The sequence below is a fragment of the Nansenia antarctica genome (genome assembly GCF_963989245.1).
Source record: "Nansenia antarctica genome assembly, chromosome: 7".
Taxonomy (NCBI): domain Eukaryota; kingdom Metazoa; phylum Chordata; class Actinopteri; order Argentiniformes; family Microstomatidae; genus Nansenia; species Nansenia antarctica.
The window spans coordinates 60,073,521-60,097,378 of NC_137677.1; the positions used below are offsets into that span (position 1 = coordinate 60,073,521).

At 44.6% G+C, this 23,858-nt stretch overlaps 3 protein-coding genes across 6 annotated transcripts in view; 1 reads left to right on the forward strand and 2 right to left on the reverse strand.

Moving 5' to 3' along the window:
* Nucleotides 1-1,625: 1,625 nt before the first annotated feature.
* Nucleotides 1,626-9,937, reverse strand: LOC308161418 (ATP synthase-coupling factor 6, mitochondrial-like). The gene is made up of 6 exons (XM_080535434.1): nt 9,773-9,937; nt 9,393-9,457; nt 8,284-8,395; nt 2,911-2,974; nt 2,644-2,768; nt 1,626-2,213 (listed from the first exon to the last, which is right to left on the reverse strand). Exons 2-6 carry the CDS (start codon nt 9,435-9,437, stop codon nt 2,185-2,187), a joined length of 375 nt encoding a protein of 124 aa, XP_080391560.1. The 5' UTR covers nt 9,438-9,457; nt 9,773-9,937; the 3' UTR covers nt 1,626-2,184.
* A 676-nt stretch (nt 9,938-10,613) lies between these two features.
* Nucleotides 10,614-20,312, forward strand: wdr4 (WD repeat domain 4). Its single transcript, XM_080536486.1, has 11 exons — nt 10,614-10,702; nt 10,892-10,960; nt 11,406-11,552; nt 12,007-12,163; nt 12,387-12,499; nt 12,631-12,691; nt 13,370-13,474; nt 14,367-14,431; nt 17,697-17,883; nt 18,195-18,264; nt 19,921-20,312. The coding sequence occupies exons 1-11, from the start codon at nt 10,620-10,622 to the stop codon at nt 20,142-20,144; spliced, it is 1,281 nt and encodes a 426-aa protein (XP_080392612.1). The 5' UTR covers nt 10,614-10,619; the 3' UTR covers nt 20,145-20,312.
* A 690-nt stretch (nt 20,313-21,002) lies between these two features.
* The window catches only part of pde9aa (phosphodiesterase 9aa), a 17,158-nt gene continuing 14,302 nt past the window's right edge, over nt 21,003-23,858 (reverse strand). For 3 of the 4 annotated variants that reach the window (XM_080537202.1, XM_080537203.1, XM_080537205.1), the window contains 4 exons: nt 22,895-23,023; nt 22,636-22,737; nt 22,197-22,243; nt 21,003-21,304 (listed from right to left, as the gene is read on the reverse strand). In XM_080537202.1, coding sequence (XP_080393328.1) covers nt 22,208-22,243; nt 22,636-22,737; nt 22,895-23,023 — 267 coding nt within the window. In that variant the 3' untranslated portion in view covers nt 21,003-21,304; nt 22,197-22,207. The remainder of the gene's footprint in view (nt 21,305-22,196; nt 22,244-22,635; nt 22,738-22,894; nt 23,024-23,858) is intronic. The other variant, XM_080537204.1, reaches the window with a different exon arrangement.

Sequence of the window (23,858 nt, forward strand, 5' to 3'; positions counted from 1 at the left end):
GTTAGGCTGTCTTATGTCTATTGTTCAGTGTTCTGATGGCCCATGGATAGTAATTGTTGGACAGCCTGTTTGTTCTAGCCTTTACTCCAGAGCGCATCAGGCTCGAATGGGATGCAAGTCGAGTCTCGTTTATTTGTCATTACATTGAGTAAAAGTACACAGCAGCAGTATGCAACGAAATGCCTGAGCCAGAACAGCTCTATTATATAACGTCAATCAACATCAACGATAGAATAATGTAATGTAACGGACCTGTATGAGGCCCGACTACAGTAATAAGGATACTTAGATGAAATATAAACATCAACAGTAATAACATTAAATACAATTAAACAAATACATATTGCAGTCTACAGTTACTCGCGTTACTGCTGCTAACAATGCATGGCTGTAACTACAACTCAGCAACTTGATTTAACATTACGTGAGCTTAGAATGATAAGGTTCTATCTCCGTTTAGGGCAGTTCAGAGATATTGAGCGTCAAAGTTTTTACATTCCATTATGTTTAATGAGATGGAAGCTTTGTTTGTATTTTATGAATTACTAACTCAAAAATGTCAACATTTTAAAAATAACACCACACAGGCATTAATAAACACCTAATGGATCAGATTATGTAAAAAACTCAATTTTGACAAAAATGGAGATATAACCTTACGTCACGATTAGGAGAACGTTGCTCGTTATATTCAGAAAGCAGACAGCGTATACAGAAATATATCAGCAGCAACGTTTGCAGGAAAAGTGCTATTATACAAATAAAAGTTATTATAAGCCCACCTCATTCATCCGTTTCGGAACGCAAGGAAAGGTGTCGTTTTTACCTGAGTTTTGTTTGGTCGTTTCCTAGCAACATCGCATGGATTAACAGAAGTAGGAGTGCGCGTGCGTGTAAACTTTGGAGAAAAGCTGAAGGGAAAATACGATGTGAAAACGCCAAATGTGCATCCTGGCTGGGGTCTATGATTTGGTGTTACATCATATTATATTGTTTGTATATATTCTATAGCATTATTTTGTTGTGAATCACTTTGTGACATTTGACATACCGGTATGTAAAAAGCGCTATACAAATAAACTTGATTGATTGATACATACTAGTAAGTAATGCAGTAAGCAGGCAGCCTTGACCAATCTAATCAATCACATTTATAAATCAGTGATCACTTGAAGAGAGAAGTGGCTCAATTGTGAACAGCCTCCAAATATCATATAATGATGTGTAGGCACGACCAATATATCATATTTGTTAAATCAGTCAATTCAAATAACATTACATTTCTTGGGAATGCCACAATGAAAGCAAACACGAACTCCTTAATCTATGCCACTCACTCTTGAAATATCATTAACAGTGACAACTGAAATATGTACATCCTCTCTTGTATGCACAATTCCTGCTAACATGTACCAGTTATCACAAGTACTGAAAACAGTCTGGAAACACCTGCTTATCCACGCACTATATCGACTATATAAGTCATATGTGAATATGAAATACAAAATGATGATGTGTTTTGAGATATCAGGATGAGCAACTGTACAGTACAAAAATAACAAGTCTACACTTTGATATTCAATCATGTTGAATTGCTTCGGAAGACAGATACAGCAAGAGACAGGTTGAGCAAATATTGATCAGAGTTTATTTTCAATAAACAACAAACAATCAGCTCATTCCTGGATCATCCTATGTAAAAGCATATTTTACAGCTCTAAACTCATCTCCTCCAATACTAAACACATCTAGGTTTTAATTCACATAAAAATGTTACTGAAACATTCCCACATAGATGGAAGAGGATTTTTTAAGCTTTGACTTGACAGGGAAAGGGCCGGTTTCACAGACAAGGCTTAAGCCTAGTCTCGGGGGGGGGGGGGGGGTATTCCATCAACATCGCTAAAGGACAAGCCAGGCTTATTTTGATAACTCTCACAAGATTTATTAAAAAAAAATCCAGCCTTCAAGTTGAGAGACATCGACTTTAGTGATGTTGATGGAATACCCCCCAGGTTTACATCACACTTGCAATGGAAAATCTCCATTGAGGATGGATGCTTTTTAGTCTAGGATTAGTCTTAATGTGCATCCATGAAACCGGCCCTGTCATTTAGCAGACGTCCATTCAGACCAGATGCACAGGCAGGACAAGCAACGGTAGAAAAGTTGACGGGTTGACATTTATTTGGTTGAGTCTTCAAACTTCGGCTCTGAATAGGAAATGAAGAAAAAAACAAAAGTATATGAGAAACAGAATCACGCATCAAAATGTTTGACAATTTCTACTGTGATTTTTTTAAAAAGGGGCCTTCCTCAACTATGGTCATATTTGAATAATATCCACCCTTGAAGCAATCACTGATCTACCATGATTGGATTAGTCAACGCTAGTTTTTCACTGCATAGCTTATGCCAATCAAGACATGTCAGATCAGTTATTTCTTTAGAGAAAGGAGGATGGAAGCATGCGTCATTTGGTCAAAATCCTAACTTCAGATCTGTGCGCTTAATCTGACTTTCATGTAAATCACACTTTTAGACTATGAGAGATTTGCGCCGAACATCGAGTTACACATGCCCATGAAATCAAAATGTCAACCTTACAGGCTATTGAAAACAGGGCCCATCACCAACACTCACCTGTGAACTTGAACTCTGGGAAAGCTGTGAGGTCTCCACCACCGTAGAGCCTCTGGAGTTTAATCAGCTCCTCTGACAGGGCCTTCTGGTACTCAGCGCCTGCATCCACCATACCACCAGCAGCCCTGAGAGAGGGGGGGAGATGAAGGAGGGAAAGAAAAAGAAAAGAAAGGTCATGAGAGAGAGGGAGAAACAAGGTGCAATGACAGAACGATGACAAAGAGGATGATAAAACACCAAAAGCCGAAATGGCGTCCTGTTGCTTACTTGCTCTTTGAAGAGTAGTCACGGATTGAATCCAGGAAGAGCTTCTGGATGGGGTCCAATGCAGCTGGGAGTTTGAGAGAAACAACAATTATTTCATATTCATGGAGAGACTTCGACCACGGCCATGCATGTAGAAACCATCTTCCCTTTTGGCTTTTGGATACAAATAAAAAATAAAATCACATCAATTCTGTGACTGAAACCCTCATGCACAAAAAACAGCGACCTGGGAGTGGTAGACACAGTAACATCAAGTATCTACAGGGGTGAGAGAGGAAAGGGTTGAGGGAAAGGTGAGGTAACGGGTTAGGTGGCTGTGAAGTGTCATGCCAGGGCTACACTTTGGAGCTCATGGCATCACTTGGCAGACTTGGGTTCTCTAGTGGAAAGAAACATGTCTAATTTGAATTCCCACATATAACTACTGTACATTTAACAAGTAATGTTAATTCATTTCCCATTTAAATACTCTGGATTCCACACACAGCAACCAGAGTGGAAACTCAAACTCACTGAGTGAGTGCAGTGATCAGAAAGGAGGGGGAAAGGAAAGTCAACATTTCCATAGTCATCTGACATACAGCAAACAAAGGTGAGGCAATCAATTACAGATTACTGATCACCAGTAATGGCTGGCTGATATCATGCGACTCCCGGGTTAAAAGTGCGAGAGAAATTGAGAGGAGAAGAGGGAAAGGAGGTGATGAAAAATTGTGTCAGACCCTATTTAACAGCGTAACCCCCTCAGCTGCTGCCTCAAACCAGGGCAACACGAAAAGCCAAAAAAGCTGGCAAGTAGGACAATAACATTAGCATTACCTTTGACAGTACACAGTAACCTTATAAAACATCTTCAATACAAAAAAAATGTTGCAACACGAAAAGCCAAAAAAGCTGGCAAGTAGGACCATAACATTAGCATTACCTTTGACAGTACACAGTAACCTTATAAAACATCTTCAATACAACAGAATGTTGCCAGAGCTATAAAACAATACACATTTGGGGTGAACATCTTTATCTTGTAACAATATTTGGATGAGGTGGGTGGAGAGGGGATGAAATTGAAGAGTTATGCACAGGGCTATAAATTGAGACCAGTTTGACCTGGAATTTGGGACCACCAGTGCGATAGCCTCCTCCTTTTCAAATATCTCAAACTGAAACTGTTGATTGGTTAGGTAACGTAGGGGGAAAGGAAAACCACCCCTTGAGATAGACAGAGAGAGCAGGGTTGAAAAACCCATTTTCAATTCACATTATAAGCCAACGATTTATTTTCAGTATACTTTCAAAAGTATTGTTTTGGAAGTTTTTCAGAACTTCATAAGGCATCTCTGGTAATAACGTTTTTTTTATATTATACATTACTATAATCCGTCCCATTCTAAGAGGTAAAAATAATAATATGTTTGAGAGACGATGTGTCCAGATGGGCAGGTTAGTAAGGGTCTCCATACACAGAGAAGTGATGGGTAACCAATCACAGCCAAAATGGCCACATATTTAGAACTGGAATCCATCCATTTTGCTTCTCTGCATATCTGCCGTCACTCGTCTTAGTCACCCCCTCATTCAGCAGTAGTAGGCTTATAAAGATCCACGACACTGATCTGTAGTGATGTTTACTGAAACCCCAATTTTTTGGGGTGTACTGTGCTCCTAAATTCTTGTTTGGCAGGACTGGTGCTAACAAGTGAAAATGGTTCATTTTAAGCCCAGGTTGTGCATAAGAACATAATTGGCAGGTAGAAACAATTCAACATAATAAGGATAAGGAGAAAGGGATAAACAGACAAGGAGAACTAGACATTGAGAAACAAAAACTTGCAGCGAAAGAGATGAGTACTGAGAATTTGAACGACATGGTATAGACAAAAAGAAAGTGCAGAAAATGATGCAGAGCAAAAGCAGACCAGTGCGGTGCGGTGCAGACCCCATTGCATGTGACGATGCAGTGCAGAATACAGATGGATTTAGTGAACATGCGCCAGTGGTCAAAGCAGCACAGTTATACATCAGGCATGAAGGCACAATCCCACAGGAGCCCAAATGCAGGGGTGGTCGCCGGGAGAGTTGGTGGGAGAAGGGAGGCGGGGGAGAGAGTTGTGTGGGTCTTGAGTCTACATGGCTGCAATGAGGTAGAACTGAGGTAGTTCGAGGGGATAAATAGCAAATAGGTTATGTTATAAATAAGCCCACTACTGAGGTAAGCCAATGAAGCTGCGCAAAAGCCAGAGCAAAAAAGCGCTTTTTGTGATATCGGGTATCATTACAAGTTATCCTTACACTTACAGGAATATATTATTAACATAAAATGGAAATGAAAATATGACTTGGTAGGTAGACTGTAGGGTCCACAGAGGAGGAGAGAGAGGAGGGTTTGTGGGGGGAAGAGGGGGTGTGGGTGGTGTATACCCTCAGATGCCTCAACCGGTACGGCCTCAGCCGTCAGCTCCTCTGCTGCAGCTTCAGCCACTACTGGGGCGGTGTCTACAAGCTCTTCTGCAGCAGCGGCAGCTTCAGCTACGACTGCGGCGGGGTCTACAAGCTCCTCTGCAGCAACGGCCTCCACGGGGGCGGCTTCAGCTACAGCTTCTGCTGCAGCCTCGACGGGGGCGGCTTCAGCTTCTGCGACGGCCTCCACAGCGGCTTCAGCCGGGGCAGCTTCAGCTACAGCCTCAATGGGCGCTTCAGCCGCAGCCTCCACGGGGGCAGCCTCCACGGGGGCCTCAGCGACAGCTTCTGCGGCGGCAGGGGCTTCAGCTACAACCTCGGCAGTTGCAACCTCTGGGACAGCTTCAGCGGGTGCTGAGGCCTCGGTGGCAGCTTCGACAGCGGGTGTGGCTTCAGCTGCAGGGGCAGCCTCAACTGGTGCTTCAGCAGCAGCTTCAGGGGCAGCGGCCTCAGCTGCGGAGGCTTCAACTGCGGGTGCAGCCTCTGCCACGGCTTCGACTGCGGGTGCATCCTCTGCCACGGCTTCGACTGCGGGTGCAGCCTCTGCTACGGCTTCGACTGCGGGTGCAGCCTCTGCTACGGCTTCGACTGCGGGTGCAGCCTCTGCTACGGCTTCGACTGCGGGTGCAGCCTCTGCTACGGCTTCTACTGCGGGTGCAGCCTCTGCCACGGCTTCAACTGCGGGTGCAGCCTCTGCCACGGCTTCAACTGCGGGTGCAGCCTCTGCCACGGCTTCTACTGCGGGTGCAGCCTCTGCGACGGCTTCAACTGCGGGTGCAGCCTCTGCTACGGCTTCTACTGCGGGTGCAGCCTCTGCTACGGCTTCTACTGCGGGTGCAGCCTCTGCGACGGCTTCTACTGCGGGTGCAGCCTCTGCGACGGCTTCTACTGCGGGTGCAGCCTCTGCGACGGCTTCAACTGCGGGTGCAGCCTCTGCTACGGCTTCAACTGCGGGTGCAGCCTCTGCTACGGCTTCTACTGCGGGTGCAGCCTCTGCTACGGCTTCGACTGCGGGTGCAGCTTCAGCTGCAGCGGGGGCAGCTTCTGCTGCAGGGGCGGCAGCTACAGCTTCAGCCACAACGATCGGTTCAGCTACGACAGCTTCGACGACGGGTTTAGCAGTGGCTGCAGATTCTGCAGCCGCAAAAACTGCTGCTGCGGGCACGTCTTTCTTGGGGAAATCCACATATGTCCTGTGCTGGGACATTTTCTCTAAATCGAAGTATGTTTTGGGCTCTGATTTTTCTAGGACGGAGGAGGCAAACAGATTAGATGCATTAATTTCGACCAAATGTGCCAAGTTATAGACTTGGACGCCAATATGCCCCAACTTTGCTGTTAAGTCCCGCAAACATTGGACAGAACTTACCCACAACCGGCTATGCCTGGCAAGAATTTTGGAGGATGTGTCGTTGAAAGGTGGTGTATAAAAAGTTGTTTATCGACTAAAGAAATGTGCCCGTTTGTAAAAGATAGTGGGCACAAGAGAAACCTTAGCCAGAAACCGCACCATTGTATCTGGGACATACCAATATCTGTATTTGTAGTACCATTATAGAAATGCATGATTTCATCACGTGTTTTGGCACAATACTTCATAGCCATACAAGTATAGTATCTGAGAAAGATCTGATCATCTTACACTATGGAAATCTGTGGGAAAAAGAATTACATTACATCCTTCTTTGCCGACACCTGCTGAAGGAAAAAGTTTTTCTAATTTTCATCAATTAGGCAAAATAACATTTGAAAGGGGAATCAAATGGTGGTACAAGCACAACAAAAAGATATCTAGGGGACTCTTGGAACAAAAAAGCTGAAAAACTCTGTGGCCATGTGCAGCAACGGCCTCCACGGGGCAGCTACAGCTTCTGCGACGGCCTCCACAGCGGCTTCAGCTGGGGCAGCTTCAGCTACAGGCTCGACGGGGGCGGCTTCAGCTTCTGCGACGGCTTCAGCTGGGGCAGCCTCAGCTACAGCCTCAATGGGCGCTTCAGCCGCAGCCTCCACGGGGGCCTCAGCGACAGCTTCTGTGGCAGCAGGGGCTTCAGCTACAACCTCTGCAGTTGCAACCTCTGGGACAGCTTCAGCAGAGGCTTCTGCGGCCTGGGCGGCAGCTTCGACAGCGGGTGTGGCTTCAGCTGCAGGGGCTGCAAAAAAGCTGAAAAACTCTGTGGTCATTTCTGGCTGGAACGTAAGTGTAGCGTCAGCATCCAGACCGTCTTCAGGATCTGATCGGTTATGAACAGTACATGGTCAAACTTTTCTTCTATGTGACTTCATGTTGATGGTCAATCTTGAGTGAATTTGAGACAAGTTCTTGAAGGATTCTCAGTTGGTTATGGAAATGTTTCTCAAAAACCCTGGAGTAGTAAACACTTCAAAATAGGGCACCATCAAGTTAGGTAATTCTATTTTTTAGCTTGGCCTAAATGTTTCTTCCAGAAAAGATGCACCTCTACTTAAATTTTCAGCACCAAACAATGTCTGAGTCTCATGCTGGCATTGTGTCAATCCTCCGGGCTGCTTTTTGACTCTTCTGCTTCATCAGAATTGTGAGACTGGATCCTGTTTGGCTTTTTATGGGAAGAATATTGTTCTGTTTCAGTAGTGTCTAGTGGAGTTCTTCACCTGATTCAGAAGGTGTTTTCAACCATTCCACTACTGCAAATGTCAATGTTATCATTAAATGAAATCTTCAGAGGATACAGTGTTTGAAAAGTCCAAGAATATGCCCACTTTACAAGGTTCAACTTCTTATAACGGGGAGTTTCAGTCTAGACAATTTCAGTGCTTGTACCACAATTTGAGAACTCTGTTATTGAGAATGAGGTGTGACATCTATTTTAATGTTATGATATTGAAATGAATATCATAAAGTACTTTCTGACATGAAATACACTGTTCAAAACCTACTTGTGCCACTCTTCTTGGGCTTCTTGGGACCACCAGCATCGGACTTGGTGCAAAACGTAGCAGATGCAGCAGGAGCTCTCCTCAATGTGTTCCAGCCTTCTGCCTGAACACACTACACACAGACACACAGACACACACAGACACACACACACACAGACACACACACACACACACACACACACACACACACACACATCAATTGACTGTAGCAAGTTACACACAACTGATCGTGACCAAACTAATAGGGGGTGTATAGGTGCACCACGTATCAACCAAATGTTGGGGTGTATAGGGTCACCACATATAAACAACATGTTGGGGTGTATAGGGTCACCATATTAACTAGCCTAAATGTTGGGGTGTATAGGGTCACAATATTAACTAAATGTAGGGGTGTATAGGGTCACAATATTAACTAAATGTTGGGGTGTATAGGGTCACCACATATTATCTAAATGTTGGGGTGTATAGGGTCACCACATATTAAATGTTGGGGTGTATAGGGTCACCACGTATTAACTAAATGTTGGGGTGTATAGGGTCACCATATTAACTAAATGTTGGGTTGTATAGGGTCACCACGTATAAACCAAGTGTGTGTGTGTGTGTGTGTGTGTGTGTGTGTGTGTGTGTGTGTGTGTGTGTGTGTGTGTGAAGACCAAGGGTAAACTTCTGAATGTTATGTTCAACATTAGGGCACAAGAATGATAAGCAGGCCTCGTGCGCTACAGTGAGCTGGGCCCCAACAAAAGTTGACAGACATTGATTGCTGCGATGGCTGGTAGACAGGATTTTTTTTTTTTTTTTTAAACAGATCAATTATCAAAACACTACATCGACATAACATCTTAAAACGGACACTTTCCTAAGTGATATGCAAAGTGTTGATAAACGGTTTTACTTTGCACAGTCGCGCCAGCTGTCCAACTCACTGTTACATGTTAGCTACCTAGCTTAGGCAAGATGCTAACTAAATCCCCAAAGCACGCAAGATCGCTGTTTTTTTTACCGAACAAATCACGTTAAACGTTGTTTAAATACTTCCTACAACATCAAACGTATGCCATGCCTTGAACAATGCCTTCAGTATGTGCTTGACATTACATTACCTTGAGAGAGCCCAGGCGCCCGATTCTGAGCAAGGAGGCCGCCATCTTCAACCTGTCAGTCAAACCTATAATAAATAATAATTATTTATGTTATTGTATACAATTCGGCGCTTTCTAGAAGCAGAGAATACGTTACTTGATCAATGACATTAAAGTGCTAGATTAGTTAACTGTATGACAACTAAGCTAACAGCTGTTATTGCACACTAACTAAACTGTGCAGCTCCACCACAACATTTTAAAACCACATGATCTGCCAATGCAACACTGACACACGTTAAGCTATGGTATGTGGATTATATCTGCTCTGATTCTTAACAAATCTGAATTCAGGGTCAAGTTGACATTGACATTAATGCCATGAAAGTTTAGCCTACCACCTTATCAATGAAGTTCAGGGGTTCCAGTAGTGATGAAGGGCAGCATCCACAAAGGCTCGATGATCTCTGCTGGACACGTGCTCTTCTATATCAAAAATAAATGTATATCTTTCAAGGAGGTTTGTAAACCTTGAAGCGCCCTGCTGCTGCTGCACCGGTGGTCACAAGCTAAGGACCGTTTATGTAACAACACGGTGACCACGCCCCCTCGCCTGTATGGTGGGACACAGGGCAGTGTGTGTGTGTGATGTGTACAACTAGCCTCTTTACAAAAGACAAAAGTCTCTAAGTATATAAATACTGTATTTCTATTACAATTTATTGTCATGGTGTTAAACCGTAAGCGACGTCAGCGAGGTGAAAATTGTAAAAGTTAAATATCAGAAATACATGATGATTTGTTGACAGCTGCATGGTGCATGGTGCATGCAACAGCTGTAGGCTTGAGTTACTGTTAGCAGATACAGAAACGTATACAACATGGGAACTATAACATATCTATCCTACTTTTTTCCCCGTCTGTACTTTGATAGGAGCCTTATATTCCTAATGTGGAAAACAAAGAATGAATGTGGAAAACAAAGAATGAAAGTGGAAAACAAAGAATGAATGCGTAAAAGAATAAATAAATATAGAAATGTATTTCATTATACTGTGTGTATTCATACATTCATTTATGTATCTATATATTTATTGTTAATTTTGACAGACTTGGTCCTCCATACTTGTCGAGATCAAAGTGTACATTGTGTTCTTTCGTGACGTGACCAAGATGCGACAAAAATAGTTTCCATACCCACATGGGCGGAAGTGGTGTTGCAGACAGACAGACAGTGTTGCTGTAGCCATGGCAGCTCTTGATGCATGTGGAGAGTGGCTTATTACAACCAGTGACAAAACGCTCATTGCAATACACAGTAAACACAGCAGGTTGGTACAAACACAGGTTAATTAAGATACGTTTTTTCAAGAAAGGTTAAATGACACGTGTGTCACACACACTACTGATCTCTGCATTCAGAACACTCAGCTAAGCTAGTATGCTAAGTGTGTGTGTAGGCTAGCTACCTAGCTCGATAGCTAATTAAATGCCTTTTCTTCTCTTGTTCTTTGTACTAGAGAGCCATTTGTGTTCGACTGCAGCACTGCGGAACAGAAGCCCAAAGACCCAGAAGCTGACACCAAAAGGTGAGATCTATTCCCTCCTCCTCTACAGTCAGTAGTACAGTCAATTGGGGTCCTTGAAAATCAAGGACCCCAATTGAAATAAGCCAGTGGCTTTCTTGGGTTTTTATCCTTTTAGTTGACCTTGTATGTAATATGTACTTTCATGTACCTACTTCTGCAAATCTTCTAATAAAGTTTTCAATCAATCAATCAATCAATCAGAAATGATCAGCCTTCCTTGTTGACACAAACCTCTGAAAGTTATTTCTCTGTCTTGCTCTCAAATTGCCATAGCGTTCAGATAGTTTAGACCTATACAATATGACATAGAGCTGAAAGTCTAACTTCTCTTGTCAAATTTGATGATTTGAAAGGTATGAGTGGCGCCATTATCAAAAGCAGCTGGTTGGAGAGGGGGGATTGTGATTGTCTATCTTTAACCCCAGTTCACCTCCTTTCCTTGTAGTGATGGCGGTGGATCAGAGGACACAGGAAATGACAAAATCCTGGCCTTCGCTGTCTCCTCCTCTGGGAAGCTGGTGGCGCTGACTGATGACAGCAAACGGCTGGTTCTCTTCCGCACCGAACCCTCGTGGCAGTGCATCAGCACAAGGTATCCATGGTGACAAAAGGCGACAATAATGCCATTCATCGTTCATCATCATCATCATCATCATCATCATCACTTACCCAGAGTCACAAATCAACTCCTCACCCCCACCCCCTTGTAACGTGTGCAGGTCTGAGAACATTTGATGGGTTTAAGCTTGGTCTTACCCATGTGTTTGCAAACACTCATCCACCCCTCTCAGGTTTATGCACCTGTAGAGGCAGTAGAGGCTAGGTGCTGATTTGGGACAGATAGGGTATTTTCACACTTGGTTTTTGTGATCAGCAAGATAAATCAGTCCATATTCTTCATACAGAGGGCAGTGTGAATACAAATATAACGGAGTTCTTTTACTTTTTCAGCTCTTGGTGGGGGGGCTATATGTGAGGGCTATATGTGAAAAAACCCTCAGGGTGAGTGAGACTAGTTGTTACTTGAGTCTGTCGTCTGGTTCCAGGTGGGTGGTGCGGAGGTGCACCTCTCTGGTGTTCAAGCAGGCTGAGGATGAGATACTGGTGGCGGACAAGTCTGGGGACGTGTACTCCTTCTCTGTGGCGGAGCCCCACAAGGAGGGGGAGGTGAAGCTGGGACATCTGTCCATGCTGCTGAACATCGTAAGGAATGCTCCTCACTGCTCACTCACACCTAGGACCTTGTTAACAGGTGTCGTTCGTCGTAGGCCTCAGAGCTCACAACTGCCACTCATGGCCAACTCTCTCTCTCTCTCTCTCTCTCTCTCTCTCTCTCTCTCTCTCTCTCTCTCTCTCTCTCTCTCTCTCTCTCTCTCTCTCTCTCCCTCTCCCTCTCCCTCTCTCCCCCTCCCTCCCTCCCCCCTAGACACTGACCCCAAACGACAAGTACGTCATCACAGCTGACCGCGACGAGAAGATCAGGGTCAGTCACCTGACGTCACCACACAACATCCAGTCATTCTGCCTCGGCCACCTAGAGTGAGTATGGGTGCCTGCCTGGCTGCCTTGCCTAGAGAGAAATAACATTTAAAGGTGACAGAAATGCTGACTGGTTAATGCTGCTGCACCGATGATGTCATCGCATCTGTTCTTTCTGTGTCATCACATAGGTTTGTCAGTTCCCTGCTGATTCCGCCTGGACATCCACAGTGGCTCCTGTCTGGATCAGGGGTACGAGCATCTTTATAATAATAATAGTAATAATATTAATATTAATATTATTATTATTAATAATAATAACAACTTTATTTGTATAGCGCTTTTCCTGCAAACGTTGCAGCTCAAAGTGCTTTAATCATTATATAATCTTAATTTAATTAGTTAGTCACCTAAAGGCAATATTAAAAAGATGGGTTTTTAGTCTTGACTTGAACATATTTGCTGAGGTTGCATCCCTAATGTAAACTGGCAGTGCATTCCACAATTTGGGTGCATGAAATAAGAATGCAGCCTCACCAAATCTCTTCTTTTGTACATGTGGTACACAGGGAAAACCAGTGTCAGAAGACCTGAGAGCTCTATTGGGCTGATATGCTAGCAAAAGGTAGCATATTCTATAGCTTATAGAAGAATATTTTAGATGGCTTTGCTATAACTGGGTCGTGGTGAAGAACAAGACCCAGCAGTTAAAGGGGCGAGTCACGGTCGCACTAAAACTACTCCACTTCAAAGGAAATTCCATTGAAGATGCTATGTATTCGCAGGTGTGGCTGATTGGACTGGTGTGTGTTGACAGGATATTATTCTGGACCTGTGAATAAGCCTGATTTGACACTGTAATCCTAATTGGGGTTCAGAGGTCACGCAGACTCAGAGGCTGATTGGACAGGTGTTGTGTTCTGTGCTCAGGATGGGACCATGAAGCTGTGGGAGTATGCCTCTGGGCGGAGGCTCCAGAGTTGGGACCTGAAGCTGCTGAGGGACCTGTCCAGCTCTGAGGCTGAGACGGAGAAGGTGAGGAGACTTCTAACTGGAGCTGGGTGGATAAATCAGGGTTCCCGCGCTGGTCTTAAAAAGCCTTAAAGTCTGAAATCCAGCAATCCAATTCATAAGGCCTAAAAAGGTCGCAGATGTCAGTTATTCGGTCGAAAAATGAGTTGCTAGGTCTTAAAAATGAGATCCTGCAAGGAAATCAGTCCGACTGCATCTACTTACGTGGAAATTAATCCAGCTGGAACCAAAGAAATGCCAATTCGCTTCCTTTTTTGTCTGTATGGCAGTGAAATCCCTAATTTCATCACCTCGAGGATGACAAAAAGCTATCATATGGCGTCGATGTTTAAAAATGAAAATAAGATTTTCCCTTTACCTTGCGGTAATTACGGTACGGAAGAAGTGGGTACGGGAGAAGTGTGTGGGACTGCAAGTTGCACAAGACAGTGGCAGGAAAAAGTCTATTAAAATTGTAAATCGGGTGTAGTGTGAAAAAATCTGATATTCTATTTTTAGGCCATATTGCCCAGCCCTACACAAAGGGAAATGTCAATAAGATAAGCCTGAGCCACAGATCTCTTTGTTTAGTGTGCCTTTCACCCTCTATAGGCCTACAGTATAGGGTTGTCCTCTGTGCAGAAAAATAACATATACACTCCCTTCCTGGATAGTTTATTATGGCAACACCAGCTGTGTTGTCCAGCTCAGCAAGTCATAGATTCTAACCCTGTCTCACAATGTTGACGAGAGAGTCACAAAGTAGTCACAGGAGCAGGACAAAATAAAGATAAGGTAGAAGAAATGAAGGTCTGCTGAAACTGCTTCAGTGGTTTAATCAAGAGGATGACGACACAAACGAACAACATCTGGAGAGTGGGTTCTGTGACGTCATGGTTACCTTTGTTTTTCCCAGAGGTCTGCTGTCAGCAGGATCGTCGGCTCCCCCGGTGGACGTCACCTGGCGGTGCAGTGTGAGAGGTCAGTACCCAGAGACGGAATAGAACAGTAACTGTATACTGTAGACCTATACCATATCTCTGTGGGACGGGGTCAGTGTTCTCCAAACACACACACACACACACACATACCGTACACACACACACACACACACACACACACACACACACACACACACACACACACACACACACACACACACACACACACACACACACACACACACACACACACACACACACACACACACACACACACACACACACACACACACACACACACACACACACACACACACACACACACACACACACACACACACACACACACACACACACACACACACACACACACACACACACACACACACACACACACACACACACACACACACACACACACACACACACACACACACACACACACACACACACACACACACACACACACACACACACACACACACACACACACACACACACACACACACACACACACACACACACACACACACACACACACACACACACACACACACACACACACACACACACACACACACACACACACACACACACACACACACACACACACACACACACACACACACACACACACACACACACACACACACACACACACACACACACACACACACACACACACACACACACACACACACACACACACACACACACACACACACACACACACACACACACACACACACACACACACACACACACACACACACACACACACACACACACACACACACACACACACACACACACACACACACACACACACACACACACACACACACACACACACACACACACACACACACACACACACACACACACACACACACACACACACACACACACACACACACACACACACACACACACACACACACACACACACACACACACACACACACACACACACACACACACACACACACACACACACACACACACACACACACACACACACACACACACACACACACACACACACACACACACACACACACACACACACACACACACACACACACACACACACACACACACACACACACACACACACACACACACACACACACACACACACACACACACACACACACACACACACACACACACACACACACACACACACACACACACACACACACACACACACACACACACACACACACACACACACACACACACACACACACACACACACACACACACACACACACACACACACACACACACACACACACACACACACACACACACACACACACACACACACACACACACACACACACACACACACACACACACACACACACACACACACACACACACACACACACACACACACACACACACACACACACACACACACACACACACACACACACACACACACACACACACACACACACACACACACACACACACACACACACACACACACACACACACACACACACACACACACACACACACACACACACACACACACACACACACACACACACACACACACACACACACACACACACACACACACACACACACACACACACACACACACACACACACACACACACACACACACACACACACACACACACACACACACACACACACACACACACACACACACACACACACACACACACACACACACACACACACACACACACACACACACACACACACACACACACACACACACACACACACACACACACACACACACACACACACACACACACACACACACACACACACACACACACACACACACACACACACACACACACACACACACACACACACACACACACACACACACACACACACACACACACACACACACACACACACACACACACACACACACACACACACACACACACACACACACACACACACACACACACACACACACACACACACACACACACACACACACACACACACACACACACACACACACACACACACACACACACACACACACACACACACACACACACACACACACACACACACACACACACACACACACACACACACACACACACACACACACACACACACACACACACACACACACACACACACACACACACACACACACACACACACACACACACACACACACACACACACACACACACACACACACACACACACACACACACACACACACACACACACACACACACACACACACACACACACACACACACACACACACACACACACACACACACACACACACACACGGGGGGTCAGAGTTATGGAGGTCAGAGCTGAGAGAACAAGTACAAGTACCAGACAACAAAATGCAGTTTAGCATCCAGCCAGAAGTGCAAATAGTGATTTCAAATGTGATAGTGATACAGTACAGTATGAAAGTATATACAGGTATGTACAGGACAGGATGTTAGTAAGCTACGGTAAGTTAAGGTAGCTATGTACAGTATGGTGATACAGATATATAAGTAGAGGTTATATCAAAAGGTGCAATATGGCATGTGCAAAGGTAGCATTGTGATGTTGTGATCCCTGCCTACAGAATGTGAGAGAGAGAGAGAGAAAAAAAAATCAGCATATGAGTCTATATATATATATATGTTCTGTGTATATTTAAGCTGTGATATAATAAGCATATACCACTGGCCTGAAGTGAGCTATTGCTTTTATAAAACGGTTACCAACACTGTCAATATGAATTAGAAAAGCACACTCAAATTCAAATAGTTTTTATTCGTAATTAATCATCTTAAATAGTTCCCCTCAAATAAAATAGTTCCTCTTATTCGGATTTGGAACGCTGACAAGTGCTGTTGTCACAGCGCGCGGCTGTAGTGGACGCAGGCAGGGCACTCCGAAAACGTCTCGACACATTTTCAAACAGGCTTTATTTTGATAAACAGACCACATATTGGGAATCTACATGGTTACTTTGCGTAGGATTATTATTATTATTTTTTTTAAAGTTGATAAAATGTCCTTGAGATTGAATTAAAAGTCTGTTATATTTGGAATGTTGACTGTGAAACAGGCGTATTCATTTCGAACTGTGATGAGGCTCTACTAATCGTAGCTGTGGTATACGCTCAATATACCACGGCTATGAACCAATCAGATTGCTTGATTTCACCCATCCGTTTTATAAATATATATATACACACACAGGACATTCTGCAGAAGACGTACTGTTGCTGTGCGGAGCATGCAGTGATTCATGCTTCCTGTGTTCCCAGAGTTCCATCTGTGCAGCTCTTTGGGCTGGACCAGGGGGGCGAGGAGCGACTGGTGCCCTCCACCAGGCTGACCCTACCCCACTGTCCACTGGATCTGACCTTTGACCCCCAAGGCCGCCTCTGGGTTCTGCTGGACAGCCCGGACACGCCCTTCCTGATATACACACATACGCAAGACCACTGGGAGGTATTTGTACAGTCTTAATTTCTAGCGTCGGCGTATGTCTGAACGCAACTGACCAGGGAAATCCGCCCGGGCAATTACCCTGGTTGAGGTTAATCCGGCTAATTCGGTCATGTGTGAACGAATCCCACTAGGTTGAGATTCCATGCAATTTAGTTGTGTGAAAGGGGCTTTAGAATGACACATCTTAGCCAATATACACACGATTATTTTGTTTACAATTTGCTTTTCCTCTCACACTAGTGCCAGCGTTTTGGTGATGTCTACAGTGTAAGTGTGCTCTTAACACAGCCCCCCTTGTGTGTTCTCTCCAGTGTGACAGTGAGAGCCCGGATCTCAGCAGGGTGACTGAGGCCCTTAAGCCGCACTGGGAGGCTCTCCAGGGTGAGTCATCGTTTTAAATCACACACACACACACACACACACACACACACACACACTCAGAGCTTACACACACTCACTCAGAGCGCACGCACACACACACACACACTCACTCAGAGCGCACACACACACACACACACACACACACACACACACACACACTCACTCAGAGCACACACACACACACACACACACACTCACTCAGAGCGCACACACACATACACACACTCACTCAGAGCGCACACACACACACACACACACACTCACTCAGAGCGCGCACACACATACACACACTCACTCAGAGCGCACACACAGACACACTCACACACTCAGAGAGCGCAGCTCTAGGTGACCCTGTGCCCACACACAGCAGCCGGCTCCCTCTCTCCTCCCCCTCCTACAGGACGAACCTGCAGTGCTTTGGCTGCTCTGTCTCTGCCTCCGTGTTTTTCTCTCTCGTTGTTCCAAACTCGTTGTAATGCAGATTATTCATGGACGCGGCAGACTGGAGAGAGTCGGTTGTACAGCTGTACAGTTTTGGTGTTTAGTTCTGAGGTTCAGAGAATTACATTACCACCAATGCATCCAAGAGGATATGTGCTAGGTTGTTGCCCTTAGCTAGAAGGGCAACACCTTGAACTGTGCCTCTGTTAGAAAACCCTTTACCAGGGGTTGTGGGGATTGGGAGGATGGGTCGGGGGGTTTAAGGGCTGGGGATGTTAGACTTGATGCTACTGTCTCTGTGTCCTCATAATTGAAAATTCATAGATAAAAGAAAGAAAACCAGCTCGAGGAAAAACCCTTCAGCAGAAATACGTCAATCCCACAGTGTTGGACACCAGTCCTCCCCATAGCTAACTGTCTCTTTCTCTCTGGTCCTAACAGTCTCTCTCCTTCTCTCATCCTAACAGTCTCCATTTCTCTCTGTGTGTCTCTCTCTTTTTTTCTCTCTCTCACATCCTAACAATCTCAGTTTCTCTCTCTCTCTCTCGTCATAATTGTTTCTCTCTCACATCCTAACAGTCTCAGTTTCTCTCTCTTTCTCTCATCCTAACTGTCTCCGTTTCTCTCGCTTTCTCTCATCCTAACTCTCTCTCTCTCTCTCATCCTGACTGTCTCTCTCTCTCTCATCCTAACTGTCTCTCTCTCTCTCTCTCATCCTAACTGTCTCTCTCTCTCTCTCTCATCCTAACTGTCTCTCTCTCTCATCCTAACTCTCTCTCTCTCTCTCATCCTAACTGTCTCTCTCTCTCTCTCTCATCCTAACTCTCTCTCTCTCTCTCATCCTAACTCTCTCTCTCTCTCATCCTAACTCTCTCTCTCTCTCTCATCCTAACTCTCTCTCTCTCTCATCCTAACTGTCTCTCTCTCTCTCATCCTAACTCTCTCTCTCTCTCTCATCCTAACTCTCTCTCTCTCTCATCCTAACTCTCTCTCTCTCTCATCCTAACAGTCTCTCTCTCTCATCCTAACTGTCTCTCTCTCTCTCATCCTAACAGTCTCTCTCTCTCTCATCCTAACTGTCTCTCTCTCTCTCATCCTAACTCTCTCTCTCTCTCATCCTAACAGTCTCTCTCTCTCTCATCCTAACTCTCTCTCTCTCTCTCATCCTAACCGTCTCTCTCTCTCTCATCCTGTCTCTCTCTCTCATCCTAACAGACTCGGGTGGAGCGGAGAGCCGTTTCCAGCACCTGTACAAGGCCAGCTTTGACAACATGGCGTCCTACAGGGAGAAGAAGCAGCAGAGGCTGGAGCAGCAGCACTCCCACTGGGGCAAGAAGAGAGCGGCGGGGAACGGACGGACGGACGGCCGAGGAGCCAGCAAGAAGAAGAAGAAGAAGAGAGGGGACAAGTCAGCGCCAGCAGTCCAGGTGCCCAGCTGAGACTGTCAGGATTCAGGAAGAGAGTTAGACGTCAGAAGGTTCAGAACTGAGTGTTCTTTTTCAGTTTGGAAATGGAATCCTCAGTGAATTTCCTAGATTTGTCATATAAGTGGTGTACAAATATGCTTTTCGATGTATAAAGATTTAATTTTTAAAATAAACATTATGACCAATAGTTTGATACTGTTTTCAGTTTGAAAAAGGAAGCTCCTTCTCCTTCCCTTGTAAGTGTAATTTCACATCTTCACCACCTGGGGGCCAAAGTGCCTCACACTCGACCTCCCTTTTATTTCCATCTTAGATTTGAGTGAAATGTTTTATTTTTTTAATGGAAAAAAAATATTTTATGTTTTTCTGCAACTTCCTGTCGCTTGAGTGGTTCGTTGTTTTGTTACGTTTTTTGTTCTGAGGGTCACCCTCCCACACACTGTTAGCCTTCACTAGCTGCTGTGCCTGGTAGGAATGTGCAGAGAGCAGACAGGGAGGCAGGGCTACGGGGGGCTTGCACGTTTCTCATCCTCCCCACAGCAACAACAACAAGGCCAGTTATCGTCATGGGAATGTTCCCAATGTTGAGGACGCAGAGAGGCAAGGCAAAGGCAAGAGGAACAATGACAAGACTGTCCCCATTCAATCTGCATCAGATAAAACATCTCACATTTTTAGAATAAGATGATTCTTCAACAAGTAACAAAAAAAAGAAACAAAGAATGGTTCATATTGCAACAAAGAATACATCTCCACAAGAATACATGTGTAGCCTGCAATTGGTCATAGATATACAAATAAAAAGATATTATAATAACGGTATACAGTGTGTATTATATTCGGACAAAACGGAACAACCCAGATTTACAAGTTTGTAATTAAAGTAAACCTTTTATTTATTTTTTGTAGGAAAGAACAAAGGTGACTACAAATCTGTACATTCTGTAAAAAACAACACATTTAAAAAACAATGCAAGAGATAAAATCTAAATATAATATATAGCTGACTGAAGCAGTCCGTGCTGTACAAGTTTGACATTCCCTGATAAAAGCTGCGGACCATCCTGTCCGTCGTTCAGTCAGTCGTCCAGTGTGTCAGTAGCTTGGTCTGTTACTCTGTCTGTCCTTCCCTGGGCTGCAGCACCTTCACTCTGCTCTCACTGTCGTCTGAGCTGGAACAGAGAAACACACACTTACATGGATATTTTTGGCATTTCGTGACGTTAGAATTATAAGGTTTTATCTCAATTTTTGTCAAAATTTAGTTTTTTACATAATCTGATCCATTAGGTGTTTATTAATGCCTGTGTGGTGTTATTTTTTAAATGTTGACATTTTTTTAGTTAGTAATTCATAAAATACAAAGGTTCCATCTCACAAAACATAATGGAATGTAAAAACTTTGACGCTCAATATCTCTGAACTACCCTAAACGGAGATAGAACCGTATAATTCTGAGCTCACGATTTAGCAGACGCCTTTATTCAAAGCGACTTACAACAAATACATTTGTCTCAGTATGTTTTATTCATTAATTATATACAGTAAAGAAACGGTACTGGGGGTTAGAGGGGATGAAGAGGTCTTTAGGAGGGACAGTTATGTAGCCTGAGGAGATGGGTCTTCAATCTACAGCAGAAGATAGATAGGTTGAATGAGACATACTCATACCTCTATGATTGGAAACAAGAAGAAGTATTGATCCCATATTGATTCTTGGAGGAGGATGGCTTAAAGTGAGTGGATGATGTCACAACGTCAATACTTTGACATATGAGGGGGTGCCCATGTTTCTATGTTCAGAGTAGGCAGGGCTGCTGCTGGCCATTTGGATGCTCAAAGCGTAATTGCGTCGTTGGGGGAAGGGGGTACTAGCGGAAAATGTTTGTCGGCGGTAGGGGTGGGGGTGCTAGCGGTAAATGGATAGCGCTAACATTAATGGTGGTCTAGTAGTAGTTGTGGTAATTGTGCTTCATCTTGAATTGAAACAATTCATCATTATGATTATTCTGATAGGATAGCCCCTCTCTCACCGCCGGTAGCCAGTTTAAAAGTCACTCGTACCTTTTTGTCCCTCATTTCTTCTTAGTCAGATTTTCGTTCTTCTTCTTCTGCACATGTGGAAGACATTGGAGGCGCTGTTACAGATACTGTGATTTACAAATTAACAAGTACATATTAGTTCCATTTTTGGTAACTCTCACTCTCTCTCACACACATTTGAATACTTTATTTGGTTCCACAAATTATATTATACAAACAGGGAATCAAATATTTCGGGGCTAAGCAGCACTGAACACTTAAGGGTACACATAACACCTCCTTCTCCACACGGCCAAGCTGCCAATAATAGCTGAGACAGAGCAACATTTGGCAACCTGTTTGGCCTTTCTTTTAGACATTGCAGCAATTCTCAGACCCCTCATGGTGCATTTATATACACACATACACACACACTCACACACAAAAACACACACAAAACATGCAAAACACACACAAATACCTCAACTTCATTCATAGCATCGTCAATCTGTTTGAGCTCCTCATATCTATCCCGTGAGTCTCTCAGTTGCTGGACCATCGCATCCTCAATCTGAGGGAACAACTGATACACACACACACATACACACACACACACACAGACACACACACAAGGCAGGGTTTTATTATTATTATCATTATCATCATCATCATCATCATGATATGCACATCAGGTCACTGCCCCTGGCCTCTTCCTCTCCTCCTCACCGTCCATGGCTTACCTTCATCACAGTCTCAAACATGGGGATGAGGACGAACTTGATGAATCCAATCTGAGCAGTCGGCTTGGTGACCTTCTCTCTGTCCATGAAAGGAGCCACTGGCAAACCCTCTGTCTTCTCCCTGTCACTCTGAGAAAGAGAGAGAGAGAGAGAGAGAGATAGAGAGAGAGAGATGGGGGGTGTGGGGGGGAGAGAGAGAGAGAGATGGGGGGTGTGGGGGGGGGGACAGAGAGAGATAGTGAGATCAATTGTCAGAGAGAGAGAGAGAGATGGGGGGTGTGGGGGGGGAGAGAGAGAGATAGTGAGATCAATTGTCAGAGAGAGAGAGAGAGATGGGGGGGGACAGAGAGAGAGATGGGGGGATGTGGGGGGGAGAGAGAGAGATGGGGGGTGTGGGTGTGGGGGGGGAGAGAGAGAGATAGTGAGATCAATTGTCAGAGAGAGAGAGAGAGATGGGGGGGGACAGAGAGAGAGATGGGGGGTGTGGGGACAGAGAGAGAGATGGGGGGATGTGGGGGGGAGAGAGAGAGATGGGGGGTGTGGGTGTGGGGGGGGGACAGAGAGAGATCGTGAAATCAATTGTCAGAGCAATCAACCATTTTGGACAGCATGTCAAAAACCTGTCAGAAATGATTTAGTCACAGGACATTTTGTTATGCTGAGTGTCAGGATGTTGTAATGTTTAATGACCCTCCATCTGATCCTCATATGAGATCGATACAGTATGACACATGTAGAACACATCATGTACTTTGTGTGTCTACAGTATTATACATATACTGAAAGTATATTGCTGTATTGCAAGGTTTTGTTAAATGATGTACCTATATTATATTGGATATGTAAACGTATTGACAGTTGTAAAAGCTGCTGTTTTCATCCTCATTGAATACGAATAAATGAAAACATATTGTGTATATACAGTTGTTGTTGTTTTACATTTAGCAGATGCCTTTATCCAAAG